The sequence below is a fragment of the Paroedura picta genome, chromosome 3 (assembly GCF_049243985.1).
Source record: "Paroedura picta isolate Pp20150507F chromosome 3, Ppicta_v3.0, whole genome shotgun sequence".
NCBI lineage: Eukaryota > Metazoa > Chordata > Lepidosauria > Squamata > Gekkonidae > Paroedura > Paroedura picta.
Window position 1 is genome coordinate 143,557,960 of NC_135371.1, and position 14,340 is coordinate 143,572,299.

The 14,340-nt window shown below is 42.3% G+C and overlaps 1 protein-coding gene across 3 annotated transcripts in view; it reads left to right on the top strand.

Moving 5' to 3' along the window:
- The first annotated feature begins 221 nt into the window (after positions 1-221).
- ABCA5 (ATP binding cassette subfamily A member 5) overlaps positions 222-14,340 on the top strand; it is an 89,169-nt gene continuing 75,050 nt past the window's right edge. Inside the window, exons 1-6 of one of the 3 annotated variants that reach the window (XM_077328351.1) lie at positions 222-691; positions 7,213-7,268; positions 9,196-9,259; positions 9,727-9,844; positions 10,736-10,940; positions 12,474-12,635. In XM_077328351.1, the coding sequence (XP_077184466.1) occupies positions 9,746-9,844; positions 10,736-10,940; positions 12,474-12,635 (466 nt within the window). In that variant the 5' untranslated portion in view covers positions 222-691; positions 7,213-7,268; positions 9,196-9,259; positions 9,727-9,745. Of the gene's footprint in view, positions 692-862; positions 1,286-7,212; positions 7,269-9,195; positions 9,260-9,726; positions 9,845-10,735; positions 10,941-12,473; positions 12,636-14,340 lie in introns of those variants that run through there. The other 2 variants (XM_077328350.1, XM_077328352.1) reach the window with 2 other exon arrangements.

Genomic DNA, 14,340 nt, shown 5'->3' on the forward strand with positions numbered 1-14,340 from the left:
CTTCTGGAACCGCAGTGACAGTCCCCAGAGCTGAATGAGTCATTCCTGGCTCTCCTGTCATCCAGTGGACTTTCAGGCTTTCAGGCATCTCTCAGTGGACATTCTTGTCATTTCTTTCAGTACATCCTCTCTGTCGTGTAAAGATACCCCTACTGGCTGTTTCTGTGAGAAAGCTACGTTCTCTGTGTCAAGCAAAACCGCCAATCCAGACGGCGACGTTAAAAGCCACCTTCCATGTCACGTCGTGACTGACCCTGCCGGGTTGGCGGACAACGCTGTCCATTGGGTTGGTGGACGGCTCTCCTGAGCAGGGCAACGGGGAAGCTCGCTCCTGACGCAAGCGACGTTCCCTGGGCCCCGAGGAGGCCGCCCCAGGCGAGAGGCGAGAAGGACGACGGCAGGCGCCCCGTCCAAGCGCTGGTCTCCAGCTCGGCGCCTGCTGACATTTCAGTCGCCAAGGCAGGCGCTAACCCCCACCGCACGGCGGGGTGGGCGGTTCTGCCAGCGCGCTGGGTGCCCTTGCCGAGCTTCTTGGGAGGGTGGGAGCTCCGTCTTACTCCGCCCCCTCGCCACTGAGGGTCGGAGGAGATCTCGCTGCCGCTGGCGCCGGTAGGGAATCTGCGACTCTGCCTTCCCTTCTCTTCCCCCCGAGGGAATTTCCCCCGCGCTGGGAAGGCCGTTGGCCTCTGAGGTGCTGCCGGCAGGGAGAGAGGGAGAGCGACAGGCTGCAGGGGAGAGGAGAGGGGAGGGCGGGGGGGGGGAGGAGGGCGAGAAGAAGGGGGAGACTGAGGTGGCGCAGGGAGCGGGGCGGCGAGTGCCGGTGACAGGAGCCGCCCCTCATCCCCTGCTTCTTTTTGGGAACAACGCCGGGGGCCGGGCGGAGCACCTGGGCAGCTCCTTGGAGGCTCTGGCGGGCGTTGTTGCACGAGCAACTCCCCCGCCGCAGTTTCGGCTTATAGGCCGCGCTGGCTGATGGTTGCCTGCAGGTGGATTTGGCCGGCTCTGCCGATATTTATGAAGCAAGCCGGCCAGGGTGTCCTTCATTACCTTGGCCTCTGGGCAAAAAGGGGCATGCGTGTTGCTGAGGCATGGGGCTCAAGAGGTCTGTATGGTTGTGCGGAAGGGGTTTCCCAGCTGCGTGCGCAGGTAGCGGTTTCCTTGCTCGTAGGTTGCATGTTAATTCGGCGTGAAAGTGGTATGGTAGCAACTGTGCAGATGATGAAGTGTCAACTCTTAAGTGGTTTGGAATTAGAGAAAGAAACGAGCGACACATTCAGTCCGCAAGGTAATATCTGTTGCTTAAATAATTTGCTTATGTAACAAATATCCATTATTGTGAGATCGCTGATTATAAGCTAACGGTATTGTTGAGGATGATGTAGTGCTTTGTTGAGAATGAATTCTGAAGAAGTTTGACTTAGAGTCAAAACCAGAATAGAAGTTTTTCAAATAGAAGTAGAGCAATATTTGGCTACCCCAGAGCAGGGGTAGTCAACCTGTGGTCCTCCAGATGTCCATGGACTACGATCCCCATGAGCCCCTGCCAGCGTTTCCTGGCAGGGGCTCATGGGAATTGTAGTCCATGGACATCTGGAGGGACCACAGGTTGACTACCCCTGCCCCAGAGTATATTCAGTAGCTCAGATTATCAGAATAAATAGGCGTCTTTTGCTGGTAACAGATAAGGTAAGTTTGTTCAATTGAATGTGGCTACATTACTTATTTCATTATCTACTGCAGGGGTAGTCAACCTGTGGTCTCTCCAGATGTTCATGGAGTACACTTCCCATGAGCCCCTGCCAGCAAACGCTGGCAGGGGCTCATGGGGATTGTAGTCCATGGACATCTGGAGGACCACAGGTTGACTATCCCTGATCTACTGCATGTAAATAGTAATGTTCCTTAAAAGTGCTTATGCTGATATTTGAGCTAGGCTAGTTTAGGAGTAGGGTTTTTAAATATTAAGAATGCTGCGGAAGAAGCTGGTTGTTACAATTCTCTGAATATGAAATAAAGTAGAAGTCAGTGGCCCCTCTTCTATTACAAATACGATCTTTTCCTTCACATTAAAATGCTGTGATTAATGAAAATTTCCTCCTTAGCATGTTAGTACGAGTAAACAACTCACATAAATTATAATTTGGAAGAAAGAACCTGATTAAATAATCTAAACTGATTGTGCAACCTCATTCTGCGCACTTTAAATCACAAAACTTATCCTGTTCAGTGGTACTTACTTTAAAAATAAGCTAGTGTTGACTGGCAGCCAGAATTACGATTCTAGATGTTTTATAAGTTTAAACATTTGTTCATACTGGATAGATTCAAATGAATAGCCGTGTTGGTCTGAAGTAGCACAATAAAATCAGAGTCCAGTAGCACTTTTAAGACCAACAAAGATTTATTCAAGGTGTGAGCTTTTGAGTGCAAGCACTCTCCATCTGACTAAGAACTGACCATCATAACAGTAGGAATATAAAAGCAAAACTTAATCTTGTTACATTAGTAAACTGTGTCACAGCATCCACACACAGTATTTGTTCATACTGTGGTTTAAACGTGGTTTTAAATGGTCATTAGAATTAGTCAAGTCTTTCCAGGAGTGAACCTTCACCTGGCCCTGAAAGCTAGAGGATGTTGTGAGAAACTAGCTGGAGAATTAAAAATACAAGACAAAAGTTAAAGATGCATCCACAGCAGGTGACAAACCTAAATCCTTAGCTGTGTTCTGAAGTGACAATAAAGAAACAGGGAGTATTGTTTTAGTTAGCTGTTGGATGCTTCAGAGTGCTGATGTAATCTGGCACTGGGTAAGTGTCACATCAGTGTCATTTGTAGTAGCTCTAAAGAATAAGAAACGCTGACCTGGGTGGCCCAGACTACCTTGATCTCATTGGATCCCAAAAGTTTAAACAGAGCTGACCCTGGTTAGTTTTTGGATGGGAGATCACCAAGGCATTCGAGAATTGCTTTGCAGAGGAAAGCAATGGCAAACCACCTCTGAATGTTTCTTGCCTTGAAAACCTTGCCAGCTCGCCATATGATACAACAATTTGATGGCATTTTACATACACACGTAAGCATAGAAAGGGCTGCCTTCATTCCATTCCCCTACCAAATCATGCTTGGTCCTTTTTAGAAAGTCATGTCAGAGTACTCCTTAGCTCATCTCCAATAAACCTTATAGACCTGTCTTTGTAATGGTCCTTTAAGTACAGGTTTTGTCTACGTTGTTATTATATTATTGAAATTTTGTTAATTTAGAAACCACTGTTGGAGTATTGTTCATATATTATTTTATGACTGTGTTAAATGTTTAGACTGTTCTATGTATTACCCCTGCAGTGTTTTATATGAACCGCCCTGAGCCGTATGGGAGGGCAGTATAAAAATCTAATAAATAAATATAGAATCATAGAATCATAGAGTTGGAAGGGGCCATTCAGGCCATCTAGTCCAACCCCCTGCTCAACGCAGGATCAGCCCTAAGCATCCTAAAGCATCCAGGAAAAGTGTGTATCCAACCTTTGCTTGAAGACTGCCAGCTACAAATATAGCTACACGTCTCTGCTGTTAATGTTCAGGGTGTTTAGATTTTTTAAAGAATTGTGAAGGATACTGCAAGGTTTTTGGGGAGGGGGTAATGTATTACCTTATTAGAACTGAAGGAAGAAAGCTGACTTCGACACTTGCTAAAATGTCCATCTGTGTTTTGTTTTATATGAAGAAAGAGGGAACAGACTGAACTAAGCTGCCTTGCCAGTTTGCATCTTGCTGATATAAAAATTATTTTTTAAATTTATTTGGCAGCTAGTATTCCCCATATTAGAGCCTCTTGTGGCGCAGAGTGGTAAGGCAGCAGACATTCAGTCTGAAAGCTCTGCCCATGAGGCTGGGAATTCAATCCCAGCAGCCGGCTCAAGGTTGACTCAGTCATCCATCCTTCCGAGGTCGGTAAAATGAGTACCCAGCTTGCTGCTGGGGGTTAAACGGTAATGACTGGGGAAGGCACTGGCAAACCACCCTGTATTGAGTCTGCCATGAAAACGCTAGAGGGCGTCACCCCAAGGGTCAGACATGACTTGGTGCTTGCACAAGGAATACCTTTACCTTTTACCTTTATCTCCAATATTATTTTGTTTAGATTGAGAGCCACCAGGAGATGGAAGTTCTTAGACTTAGGAGAACGTGGGCCCATGGGGGAGACCAGGATATAAATAATAATGCATTTACAAAGCCACTTCTTTTTGTATAATGTTTCCTTCCTTTCCCAGCCTCAGCTTTTGAACATAAGAAAAGCCCAGTTGGATCAGGACAATGGCCCTTTCAGTTCCACTCTATATCAGTGGTCCCCAACCTGCGGGCCGCAGCCCGGCACCGGGCCGCGAAGGCCATGGCACCGGGCCTCGGCTCCCTCTCCCTGCCCCCCCCCCGCAGTAAAAACTTCCCAGGCCGCAAGCTTGCGGCCCAGGAAGCTTCTTACTGCGGGAGGGTGGGGAGAGGGAATCAGGGCTGGCTGCGCCCGTGCAGGCGCGGCCCGATGTGCGGGGCGCGGCCCGCAAGTGCGGCGCGATGCGTGGGCGTGGCCCGCGCAGGCCGCGGGCCGCGCCCCAATGCCCTGCCGGTCGGCAACCTCAGAAAGGTTGGGGACCACTGCTCTATATCATGCAGTGACTAAAACCCAGGCATCATCAGGAGGACCATCAGCAGGTCAAGAACTCCAGGAACACTTCCACTATCCCCTTCTCTCCGCCGAACACCAAGAATACTGAGCATCACTGCCCCAGCCATAGTATTTCATTTATACCTTGTGGCTTATAGCCACTGATGGAGCTCTGTCACATATGTTTATCCAAACCCCTCTTGAAGCTGTCTGTGCTTGTAGCTGCCACTACTTCTTGTAGCAATGAATTCCATGTGTTAACTTGGAGAAGAAGTACTTCATTTAATCTGTTCTAAGCCTACTGCTCATTAAATGCCCCCTGATGATTTATCAGTTTTTAATTTGTCCATCAGTCACAGGACCTTCTCTCTCAGAATATCGGCTGACTAGGTCTTTCAACACTCTTCATGAAATTGGAGTGGGCATCTTACACAGTTCAAGTCAGAGGCAAAAACCATTCAGCTCCCCTGATATTTACCTGTCATCCTTTAGTAATCTTTTTTCTCTTTGGTCATCCAATGGTCCCACTGTCTCCCTGGCTGGTAGGTGCAGTGGCCATCTGCTCCATGGCACAGTCATTGAGAGTATCTAGAAATCTACTTTGTTCCTCCTGACTTTAACTCATATTGATCCTATCAATGTGTGGATAATTAAAATCACTTATGACAGGGTTTTTTTTGTCTAGCTGCTTTACTTAATTCTTTTGGTGTTTTCAAATCATTTTGTAACTTTGGATCTAGTGAGTAATAACAAACTCGTAGTGTCAAGCTTCCTTTTGTGCCCATTATATCCACCCATAGCATTTCTGAAAGCAAAAGTTTCTCTTAGTTTCACATTTTTATAGAACTTCATACCTTTTGATGTTCAGAGCCACTCTACCTCTCACCTTCCCTCCATATCCCTATGATTTATGTTTTTGCTTTAAAAAAATCAATTCTCTTAATGCCAAGAAAAGCCGCCACCCTAAGCATGTGTCAACCATTGCAGAGGCAGGGGAGCCCAGAGCACAAAGAGCATGCCACAGCGCACATGCTCTGGACAGGGAATTTGCGGGCAGCATGCCAGCTGTGTGACCAGGAAGGGGCATGGTCACGTAGCGGCTTTAAAATGAGGTCGCATGAACCACTCTGCCTCCTGCCGCCACTGCCTCAGACCACGCCATTTTCCCCATCAGCGACCACACAAATGTATTTTTCTGTCACTGGCTCCATCATCAACCAAAAATGAGAATGTACCCAAGAAATCAGGTTGCCACTGAGGAAGGCAGACATAAAGTAGCTAGAAAATGTCCTTATACAGAAGGATATGTCACTGGCAACCAAGATCAAATTAATTCCCCATTACTATATATGGGTGTGAAAGTTGGACAATGAAGAAGGTAGATTCCCTTGAAATGTGGCGTTGGAAAGTTTTACGGCTGACGTGGACCACCAAATAGACAAATAAGTAAATTGTAGATTGAATCAAGTCAGAAGTCTCCCTAGAAGCTAAAGTGAATAAAATGAGCCCATTGTTATTTGGTCATGCAATGAGGAGACAAGAATTAAGTTGAATATAGCAGGAAAAGACTACCACCCAACATGAGATAGATTGACTCAAGAAAGCCATGCCCCTCAGTTTGTAATACATAAAAATGGCTGTTCATGAGAAGATGCGCTGGAGAACATTCTCATTGGGTCATCATAAGTGGGAAGCAACTTCGTAGCAATTAGCACGCTAATTGAGTTACAGAATAATTTGTAAGTTAGAAGAATGTATAATATTTAATATTTAGGACACTGATTAATTCGATCTGTATCATATTGTACTATATTCTTTTATTTACTGTAAACCACCATGAGCTAGACTGGTTTTGGGACTGGCGGTGATAAATCCATATATGAATAAATAATAGAGATTAACTCAGATTTCCAATTTCAATAAACTGTGAAAAGATTTGCCATTGCCATCTTGTCTGTATATTTGTTTTCCTGGGTTATCAGCTGACAGGTCTTGTGGTTTTGGATCCATCTCCAAAGTATCGAGGTATTTGCCAACCCAGAGTTGACAACCTAATCCAGATAGCAAAACATAAGGTACATATGCTAAAATAGGGTGCATCAATTTGTAGTTTAACTCTCAAATAATATTGGGGATATTCTTTTTGTAGAAAATAAAGTCATTTATAACTTTCAAATTTCATAAATATGGCAAGTATAACTTTATATGTAGTGACTTATAAATAGAGTTGCCACTGGGTTGGGAAATTCCTGGAGACTTTGGGGGTGCAGCTGAGAGTTGGGGGAATTTGGGGTGGGGAGGGACCTCGATGGAGGAAAATCCTGTGGAGTCCACCATGCAAAGCAGCTATTCCTCTTGGGAAACTGATCTGTCACCTGGATATGAACTGTAAAACTGGGGGATCCGCAGGTCCCACCTGGGGACTGGCAAAGTTTAGGTGGATGGGACAGTATATGTTGTATATCAATTTTCAGATTCCCCCCCCCCCAAAAAAAATGCGGATAAACTAAGTTTTGTTTTGTTTTTTTCCGTGATGCCAACATTTCTAGGAAGGAAGGATGCTCAGAAGAAACACAGGTTGGGAGTCCTTCACTTGCAGAAAAAGGTGAATATGAAAATCACCCCTAAAGGTTCCCCCATTTCTCCTTGAGGAAGCACTATTTCTCAACGTTCTGACTTTTGAGAGAGCTTCAGAGGGATGAATAAGGGTTGGTATATTGAAATATCTAAGTTTCATAAAGGGGGAATTAACAATGGATCATGTCTGAAGGTGAGGAAGTTGTTACTTATTATTATTATTATTATTATTATTATTATTATTATTATTATTATTATTATTATTATTATTATTATTATAATATTTATAACCCATCCCATAGGTTTATTTATGTGATTTATATCCCGCTACTCCCACACAATGCCTCAAAGTCCTCATTAAAAACCCCATTAAAAGGACATACCAATGCAATACAGAAAAACCAGCAAACAAGACGATAACTAACTCTATCCTCATGCCCAAAAGACTGATACACAGATTATTGGAGAGGGAGAGGGGGCCTGGCTGGCAGTAACCCAGGTGCTAGCACCAGCCCTGGGCGGGAGGGGCGTGCCCTTCAGATACCACATACCAATCCGTCTTCTCCACCCTTCCCTACAGAGTCCAAATAGGGAATGCATTGTAGGCAACATTAAGCCCTTTGAAAAACAGTTTGACTTATTTCAAAGAAGAAAGAAGTTGCAACACTAATTGTTCTAGTTGGCCGGGTTTTATCATCAGACCCTGTAAATGGGTTAGCCATTTGCTATGTATCTGTTAAATTTCAAATCACCCTGTTGAATCGAAATAGAATGTAACCTGTTCTGTCCACACTAAATGTGTAGTTTGCTTCCTCATTGGAGTCTATAGTAACAGCAGCTAACTTGTAAGAATGGACAAGGAAAAAAGCATTCCTCCAATCACAGTGTGCTTCCTGAAAGAGAATCACCCAGCCCACTGGTTTTAATTTAATTTCTTTTAATTTTCCACTACCTCATCATCCATTTACTTATTGTTCTGGAGTACAAGTGCCAGATGGTGAAATCAGTCTAAAAACAAAACCATCAGTGGGTTTGGAGCCCCAATAGCAGTATGCAGGTGTAGGGGAAAGTCAGAAAATCAAGATTCCAAGAAGTAGCTGACACAATTAAAATATTGCAAAATCTACCACAAAAGAAATAAATTAGTGACAGCCTAACTCTCACAAGGTATGTGGAACAAATACCTGCTCCTTGATCCTTCCCCCCTCTCCTTTTCTCAGACGCACATACAAAGTCCTCCCCCCATTCCCTCCCCCCATATCTCTCACTTCCCTGACCTCCTCCCTGATCCCTCCCCCCTTCCTCAGACACACACCCAGACCCGCCCATCCCCTCCCCTTCTCTTTGCTTCCTGTGGTGGTGCTGGCCTGGCCTGATACTGCCCTGCCCCTCAACTGCCCTGGCCTGCTGCTGTGCTTCCCCGTGACTACCCTGGCTGCCCCATGCAGCAGCAGCTCTGGCCCGACCCCCTGCTGTGCTGCCCCGCAACTGCCCCAAGCTCCTTGGGCAGTGGCAGTGTTGGCCTGGTCTCATGACTGTACTAGGGTTGGGTGCTTCAGCAGCCGAAGCAGCTAGTCGCTTCCAACGCAGCCAGCGCCGCACTGTGGGCGGGGGGAGGGGAAGAGTGGGTGTCGGAGCACCGGCGGGCGAACACACCCTAGGACAGATTTTGAGTTGGGCCTGGTGAAACCATTTATGCTGGGACTGTCCATGTTTCCCACCAGGAATTTTCTAGGGATTGATCCATCAACAATGTAATGATAACCAGCCCCAGCTAAGGGGCTGTTTTATTTTGTAGGATATTTTAATTGTTTTGATGTTGGCTGCCTTAAAATTATATAGGAAAATGTATAAAGATCAATAGCCATTTAGAATATGTTTTAGAAGTAACCAATTAATGAGAATTTGGACTGAATAATAAATATATTACACTTTTCTGCTACCCTTCTCCCAAGATGTGCCTTGGTGACATAGATGGTTTTTCCTTTCCTCGTGTTATCCTTACAAGTTTCCTATGAGGTATGTTTTTGGCTACCATTCCAACTGGAACTTGATCCATATGCATATGCTGTAATTTATTTTCTGTACGTGTGTACACTGTCTGGATAAAAGTGTATTTCTGATTACATGTAATCAAAATTTGTTGAGGAACAATAGTGCTGTAAAATAAGGCAGTTGTTCTCCTGAGGCATTTTAGATTTTTGTTTCATCTAACTATATTTATGATTCATGATATATGAGTAATATGTGATATGTGTTAACTCTCTTAATGTAGTCTGAAAATAAAATGTATTTTTGTTGTAGCTACCATTTCTATAGTAAATCTATGGCTATTTATACATAGATGATAAAACACAGATTTACTCCCATTAGGTAGTTTTTTCTTCTCTGAAGTTAACCCAGTATAATTGTTGTCATTAAATGATTAAAACAATATTAGTGCTTGGCACACAAAACACTTCAAATTTGTTTTCTTGTTCAATAAGCTACACATGAGAAATATCAATGGAGGCTCCAAGAGAAGTAGGAGTGTGGAGGCAAACCCGAACTCTTTTGTATAAGAACTATCTTGTTAAATGGAGGACTAAGAAGAGTAGTGGTCAGGTGAGTTAATTTTCACTATGCTAGTATTGAGCAAGCAGGAGAAGCGATCTGGGTCTAAATCAGTCTTCATGAAGAAATGTGCTGCAGACTGTTATATATATTCTTTATCAAGCTGTGAAGTAGAGCAGAGAACAACTAAAAGGATGTTTGCTGAGCAATTACTTCCCTTACCTCCTTGGCATTCCGTTAGTTATGTTGCTGTAAAACCATGAAAAGCTGACTTAGGTATTGACAGATCTCACTCCGCCCCACCTTTTCCCCAAATAACCTCAGCAAGTAGTTATTTTCATAACTTTGCTTGGTCTATTCCACATGCAGCTCCAAAGTTATGTGAATTCCTCTGTTTATTTAATGTTATATATATATAAATATTAAAGCCTATGATGCTTGAACAGTGTTAACTATATGTGACTTTAATATTCAGACTTATAGAGCAGTCTTATGCAGCTACTCCAGTCAGCTACTCCAGTCAAAGTCCTTTGAAATCCATGGACACATTGAAATAACTCAGCATAATACTGAAAAATATTTAAATGGATAAGAGACTCTACATACAAAGCTTTAATCAATATTATGAAATTCTAGCAATAAAAAGCAGGTCCTTATATATGTTTAAAAGCATTTCTGATCATTGCCAGAGGTTTGTTCATCAGTTTTTTTCCTGGGCAGCTATTCCAGAGGGCACAATGTGTAAGCAGAATTGCTAGTTGCATAGTTAGTAGTACAAATGTGCTTTAATAACACTAGCAGATTTATTCGTTACTGTTATGTCATCCTGTTTGTCATATATTATTTCAAAATCATTGTCTTTAGTGGCCTAGCTGTAGAAGTGCAGCTTTAGATGGCCCTTTCTTACTATTATCAATGTTAACTTGTATATTTCCTTTGTAGGAAGTTCTGCTTCCAATTTTCTTTTTATTTTGGTTAATATTAATGAGCATGATGTATCCAAACAAGAAATATGATGAGGTTGCAGATAACAATCTTGGTTCTGTGGCTTACTCAAAAATGTCTCAGTTTATCATTGGCTACACTCCAGTGACACCATTCACAACAAAAATCATTACAAAAATGTCTTCAGAATGCTTCCAAGAAGGTATGTGAACCTTAATGCTACTCAATCCTTTCCTAAATATGTCTTTAAAAAAATCCTTATTTGTCTGGAAGTTACAGCCATCAGGCTGCCTTGGAACACTTGGTGCCTTCATGAACCAAAACTTTTTTTTTTGCAAAGATTCAAAATTTAAAGTTATTGATATTCCTTCAGATTTGGACAGTACTGACCATGCAATGCCTCTTACATCCATCTTGTCTAAGCAATAAGAGTTTGTTCCCTCCTATCTAAACAGCCAACTTGGTTATCACTTGTGATTAAGGATGTGTATTTCACTAAACCAAGCCGAAGAAATACTCAAAATGCCAATAAGGTATTATTTGGGTATTATTTACTAATAAGGTACTTTTGGGGAAGTTATTTAAATCAGTAACAGATTCTCTGGTATGATCAGCTGCTGGTATAGTTGAGCTGGAATAAAAGCCAGTTGTTTGTGGGGGGGGGGGTTATTGAGGGATATTGAGCTACAGTAATCAGTTGGGGCAGCAGGAGCAAAGAGCTCCATGCTGCCTTGGCTGGATCTGGGTCCTGTTTAAACCAAAGTGCAAAAGAGCCAGCTCCTGCTGCCCCAAGTGATGCTCTCATATCTGCATATGGCAGGAAGAGGATCTGGTATGGTAGGATCTGCATCCTACCACATGCAGATCTTGGGGACAGCTTTTCCCGTGGTGCAGTTTCAACCATGCGGCAGAAGTCAAGCTAGCCCCAGGGTTCTGCTGGCTTATTATTATTATTATTATTATTATTATTATTATTATTATTATTATTATTATTATTATTATTATTATTATTATTATTATTATTCTCAAGTCTATTGGACCCAGAAGAAAATAGGATTTCTGAAAAATCCTGGATCTGAATACCATACTAGAATTCAGACCCAGGATTTTTCAGAAATAGCATTTTTTTTCCTGGTCCAATAGACCTGAACTGGAAAAACATAACATTTTTTTGCAAACCCCCCCCCCCCCCTACTTGTGATATGATTAAAAACCCTTTCCCCTGAATTAAAACAGTGTGCCAACTATCCCTAATGTTAGACAGGCACTCTATGCTAGAAGAATTCATCTTCCAGTTATACTGTCCTCCTTTTGCTGCAGACCAAGAAGAGGAAATCTTCAGTGACTGTCCAGTTCTACTGCCTTAGTCATTTGAAGAAGCCACTTGGCATTTGTCCTTTTTTTTTAGTTGATATTTTTTGATTGGAAGAAATTTATACCTTATGCTAGATGTGGAAGACTGATCTCGAGAACTACATTGTGTAAGAAAAGGAAGAAAAAATATTCCCTTGTGTTTTGCTAATGTAAGAAAGCTGTGTCCCTTAGTAGAACACTATACTTTTCTCATGGGTTTGAGTTCACTATGTATTATTGTCGATTAAACCAGGAGTTCCAGACCAGCTGCAGAATGAAAGAACTATGAATAGAGTGAATTTTACTTTGGGCAGACAAATGTAGTATTGTACCACTGTTGAGAGAGATTAGAGTAATTGGGGGTAATGTGAATCTTTTGCAGGAATCATAACAGAAGAATTTTTCACAGAGCAAGAAATGCAAAAGGCTAGTCTTCATAGGCCGCCAAACTTTGTGGGAGTAGTGTTTAAAGATTCCATGTCCTACCATCTCAGGTTTCCTCCTACTGTGGTTCCGTTATCTGCAAGTTATGTAGAATCAAGAGGTAAGAATACATTTGTGTATAATATTCTAAAACTTTAATTTAGAAATGTGTGCTTGTTTTGCGGCATATCCCAAGCTCACAATGAAGGCTTGAAGAATGTATTTATTGCCATAATAGAACAGTTTAATGGAAATAGACGAGGCTGTTTTCCGTATTCTTTAAGGTTATGTAAGTACTTGTAGACTGTTTCCATATTTTAAGCACATCAGCATTTTTTTAATCAGGAAAGTTCCGCAGGGCCTGCCAAAGGGAGCTCCACCAGGCATTTGCCTGAGACCAACCACAGGTCCCCCTCAGACATCCCCTCCATGGCCTGAACCACTCTGACCTCTCTAGGGGACTTTGCTTAGTTTTTGTTCTTGTTATATTTTTGTGGTTTGGGATCCCTGAAGTTGTGTTGTTTAGAACCACTGTTGGATAGTTGTTGTTGGAATTGTCTATGTAATATATTGTATGTATGTTGATTTGTTCCATGTATCCCCCCCTCCCCTGATGTAAACCTCTCTGAGCCATATGGAAGGGCGGTATAGAAATTAATTAATTAATTAATTAATTAATTAATTAATTAATTAAAACTGAGGCTTTGACAGATTAGATAAAATCCTTATCAATCACAACTGCCTGGATTATGTGAATGGGTAGAGAATAAATTTGGGGTCCTGATGAAAGAAGGGGTTCAACATTTTCCTTCCATGCTGTGGATCCCCTCCCCACTGCATTGCTATTTACCCTAATAGGGAAAGCATATAGGAAATCTGATCACAGACCTCCAGAGACTCATTTAGTTGTACCCACAATTCTAGTCATAGAGGTGCAGTAGCAAGCTTTTAAAAAGTTTACCATGCATTTGTGGTGTATCTGCTGTTTATTTTTGTTTGCTTTGCTGTTTGTGTATTTATTGAATGTGATTTTACAAAGCTGCTTTGAGGTGCTTTAGATAAAGCAGTAGATTGCTTATTTTGTATTGATAATATACTCTGTAATCACACTGCAATCATTCAGAATCCAAAGATTCTGTCCAAACAAGTTCACAAAGTTCCATCTGGTAGCCAACCCCTCGCTGACAGACTTCTGAAACACATCTAAACAAAAAAAAAATCAAGAGCCAGCAGTTGATTCTAAGGCAAAACGCTATACACAAGTACATATCAAACCAAAGACTAATAAACCGTTTAAGGTGCATGTTTCAACCACAGCCAAGATTTGTTTTGGGTATTTTATTTATATTTCACATATATATACCGCCCTCCCTGAAGGCTCAGGGCAGTTTACATGGAACTGAGAACTATATAAAGAACCATACATATAAATAACTAACATTAATATTACTAATTGATGATAACAGGGTAACAACAACATTAAACAGTAATAATACAAACAGGTCCAGGAGCAGAATGCCTTGATGGATTTCTGGGGAGGGGGAGGGAGGGCCCCTGCAGATGTTGTTGGTTGTGCCTGGCCTCAACCAAATGCCTGGCGGAAGAGCTCCTTTTTGCAGGCCCTGCAGAACTGTTTTAGCTCCGTCAGCTAAATTTCATTACAAAGCAGGTGAAAGAAGCCTTACCCCCTAGGGGCTTATCTTGTCCAGGATTCAGTGGGAGTGAAAAGGTCTTTTTTTATGCATCAGAATTTTTAAATGCAGGAACTTAATGTAAAAAACAAAACAAACAAAAACCTTAGTGCTTTTGAATAGGCAATGAACAAT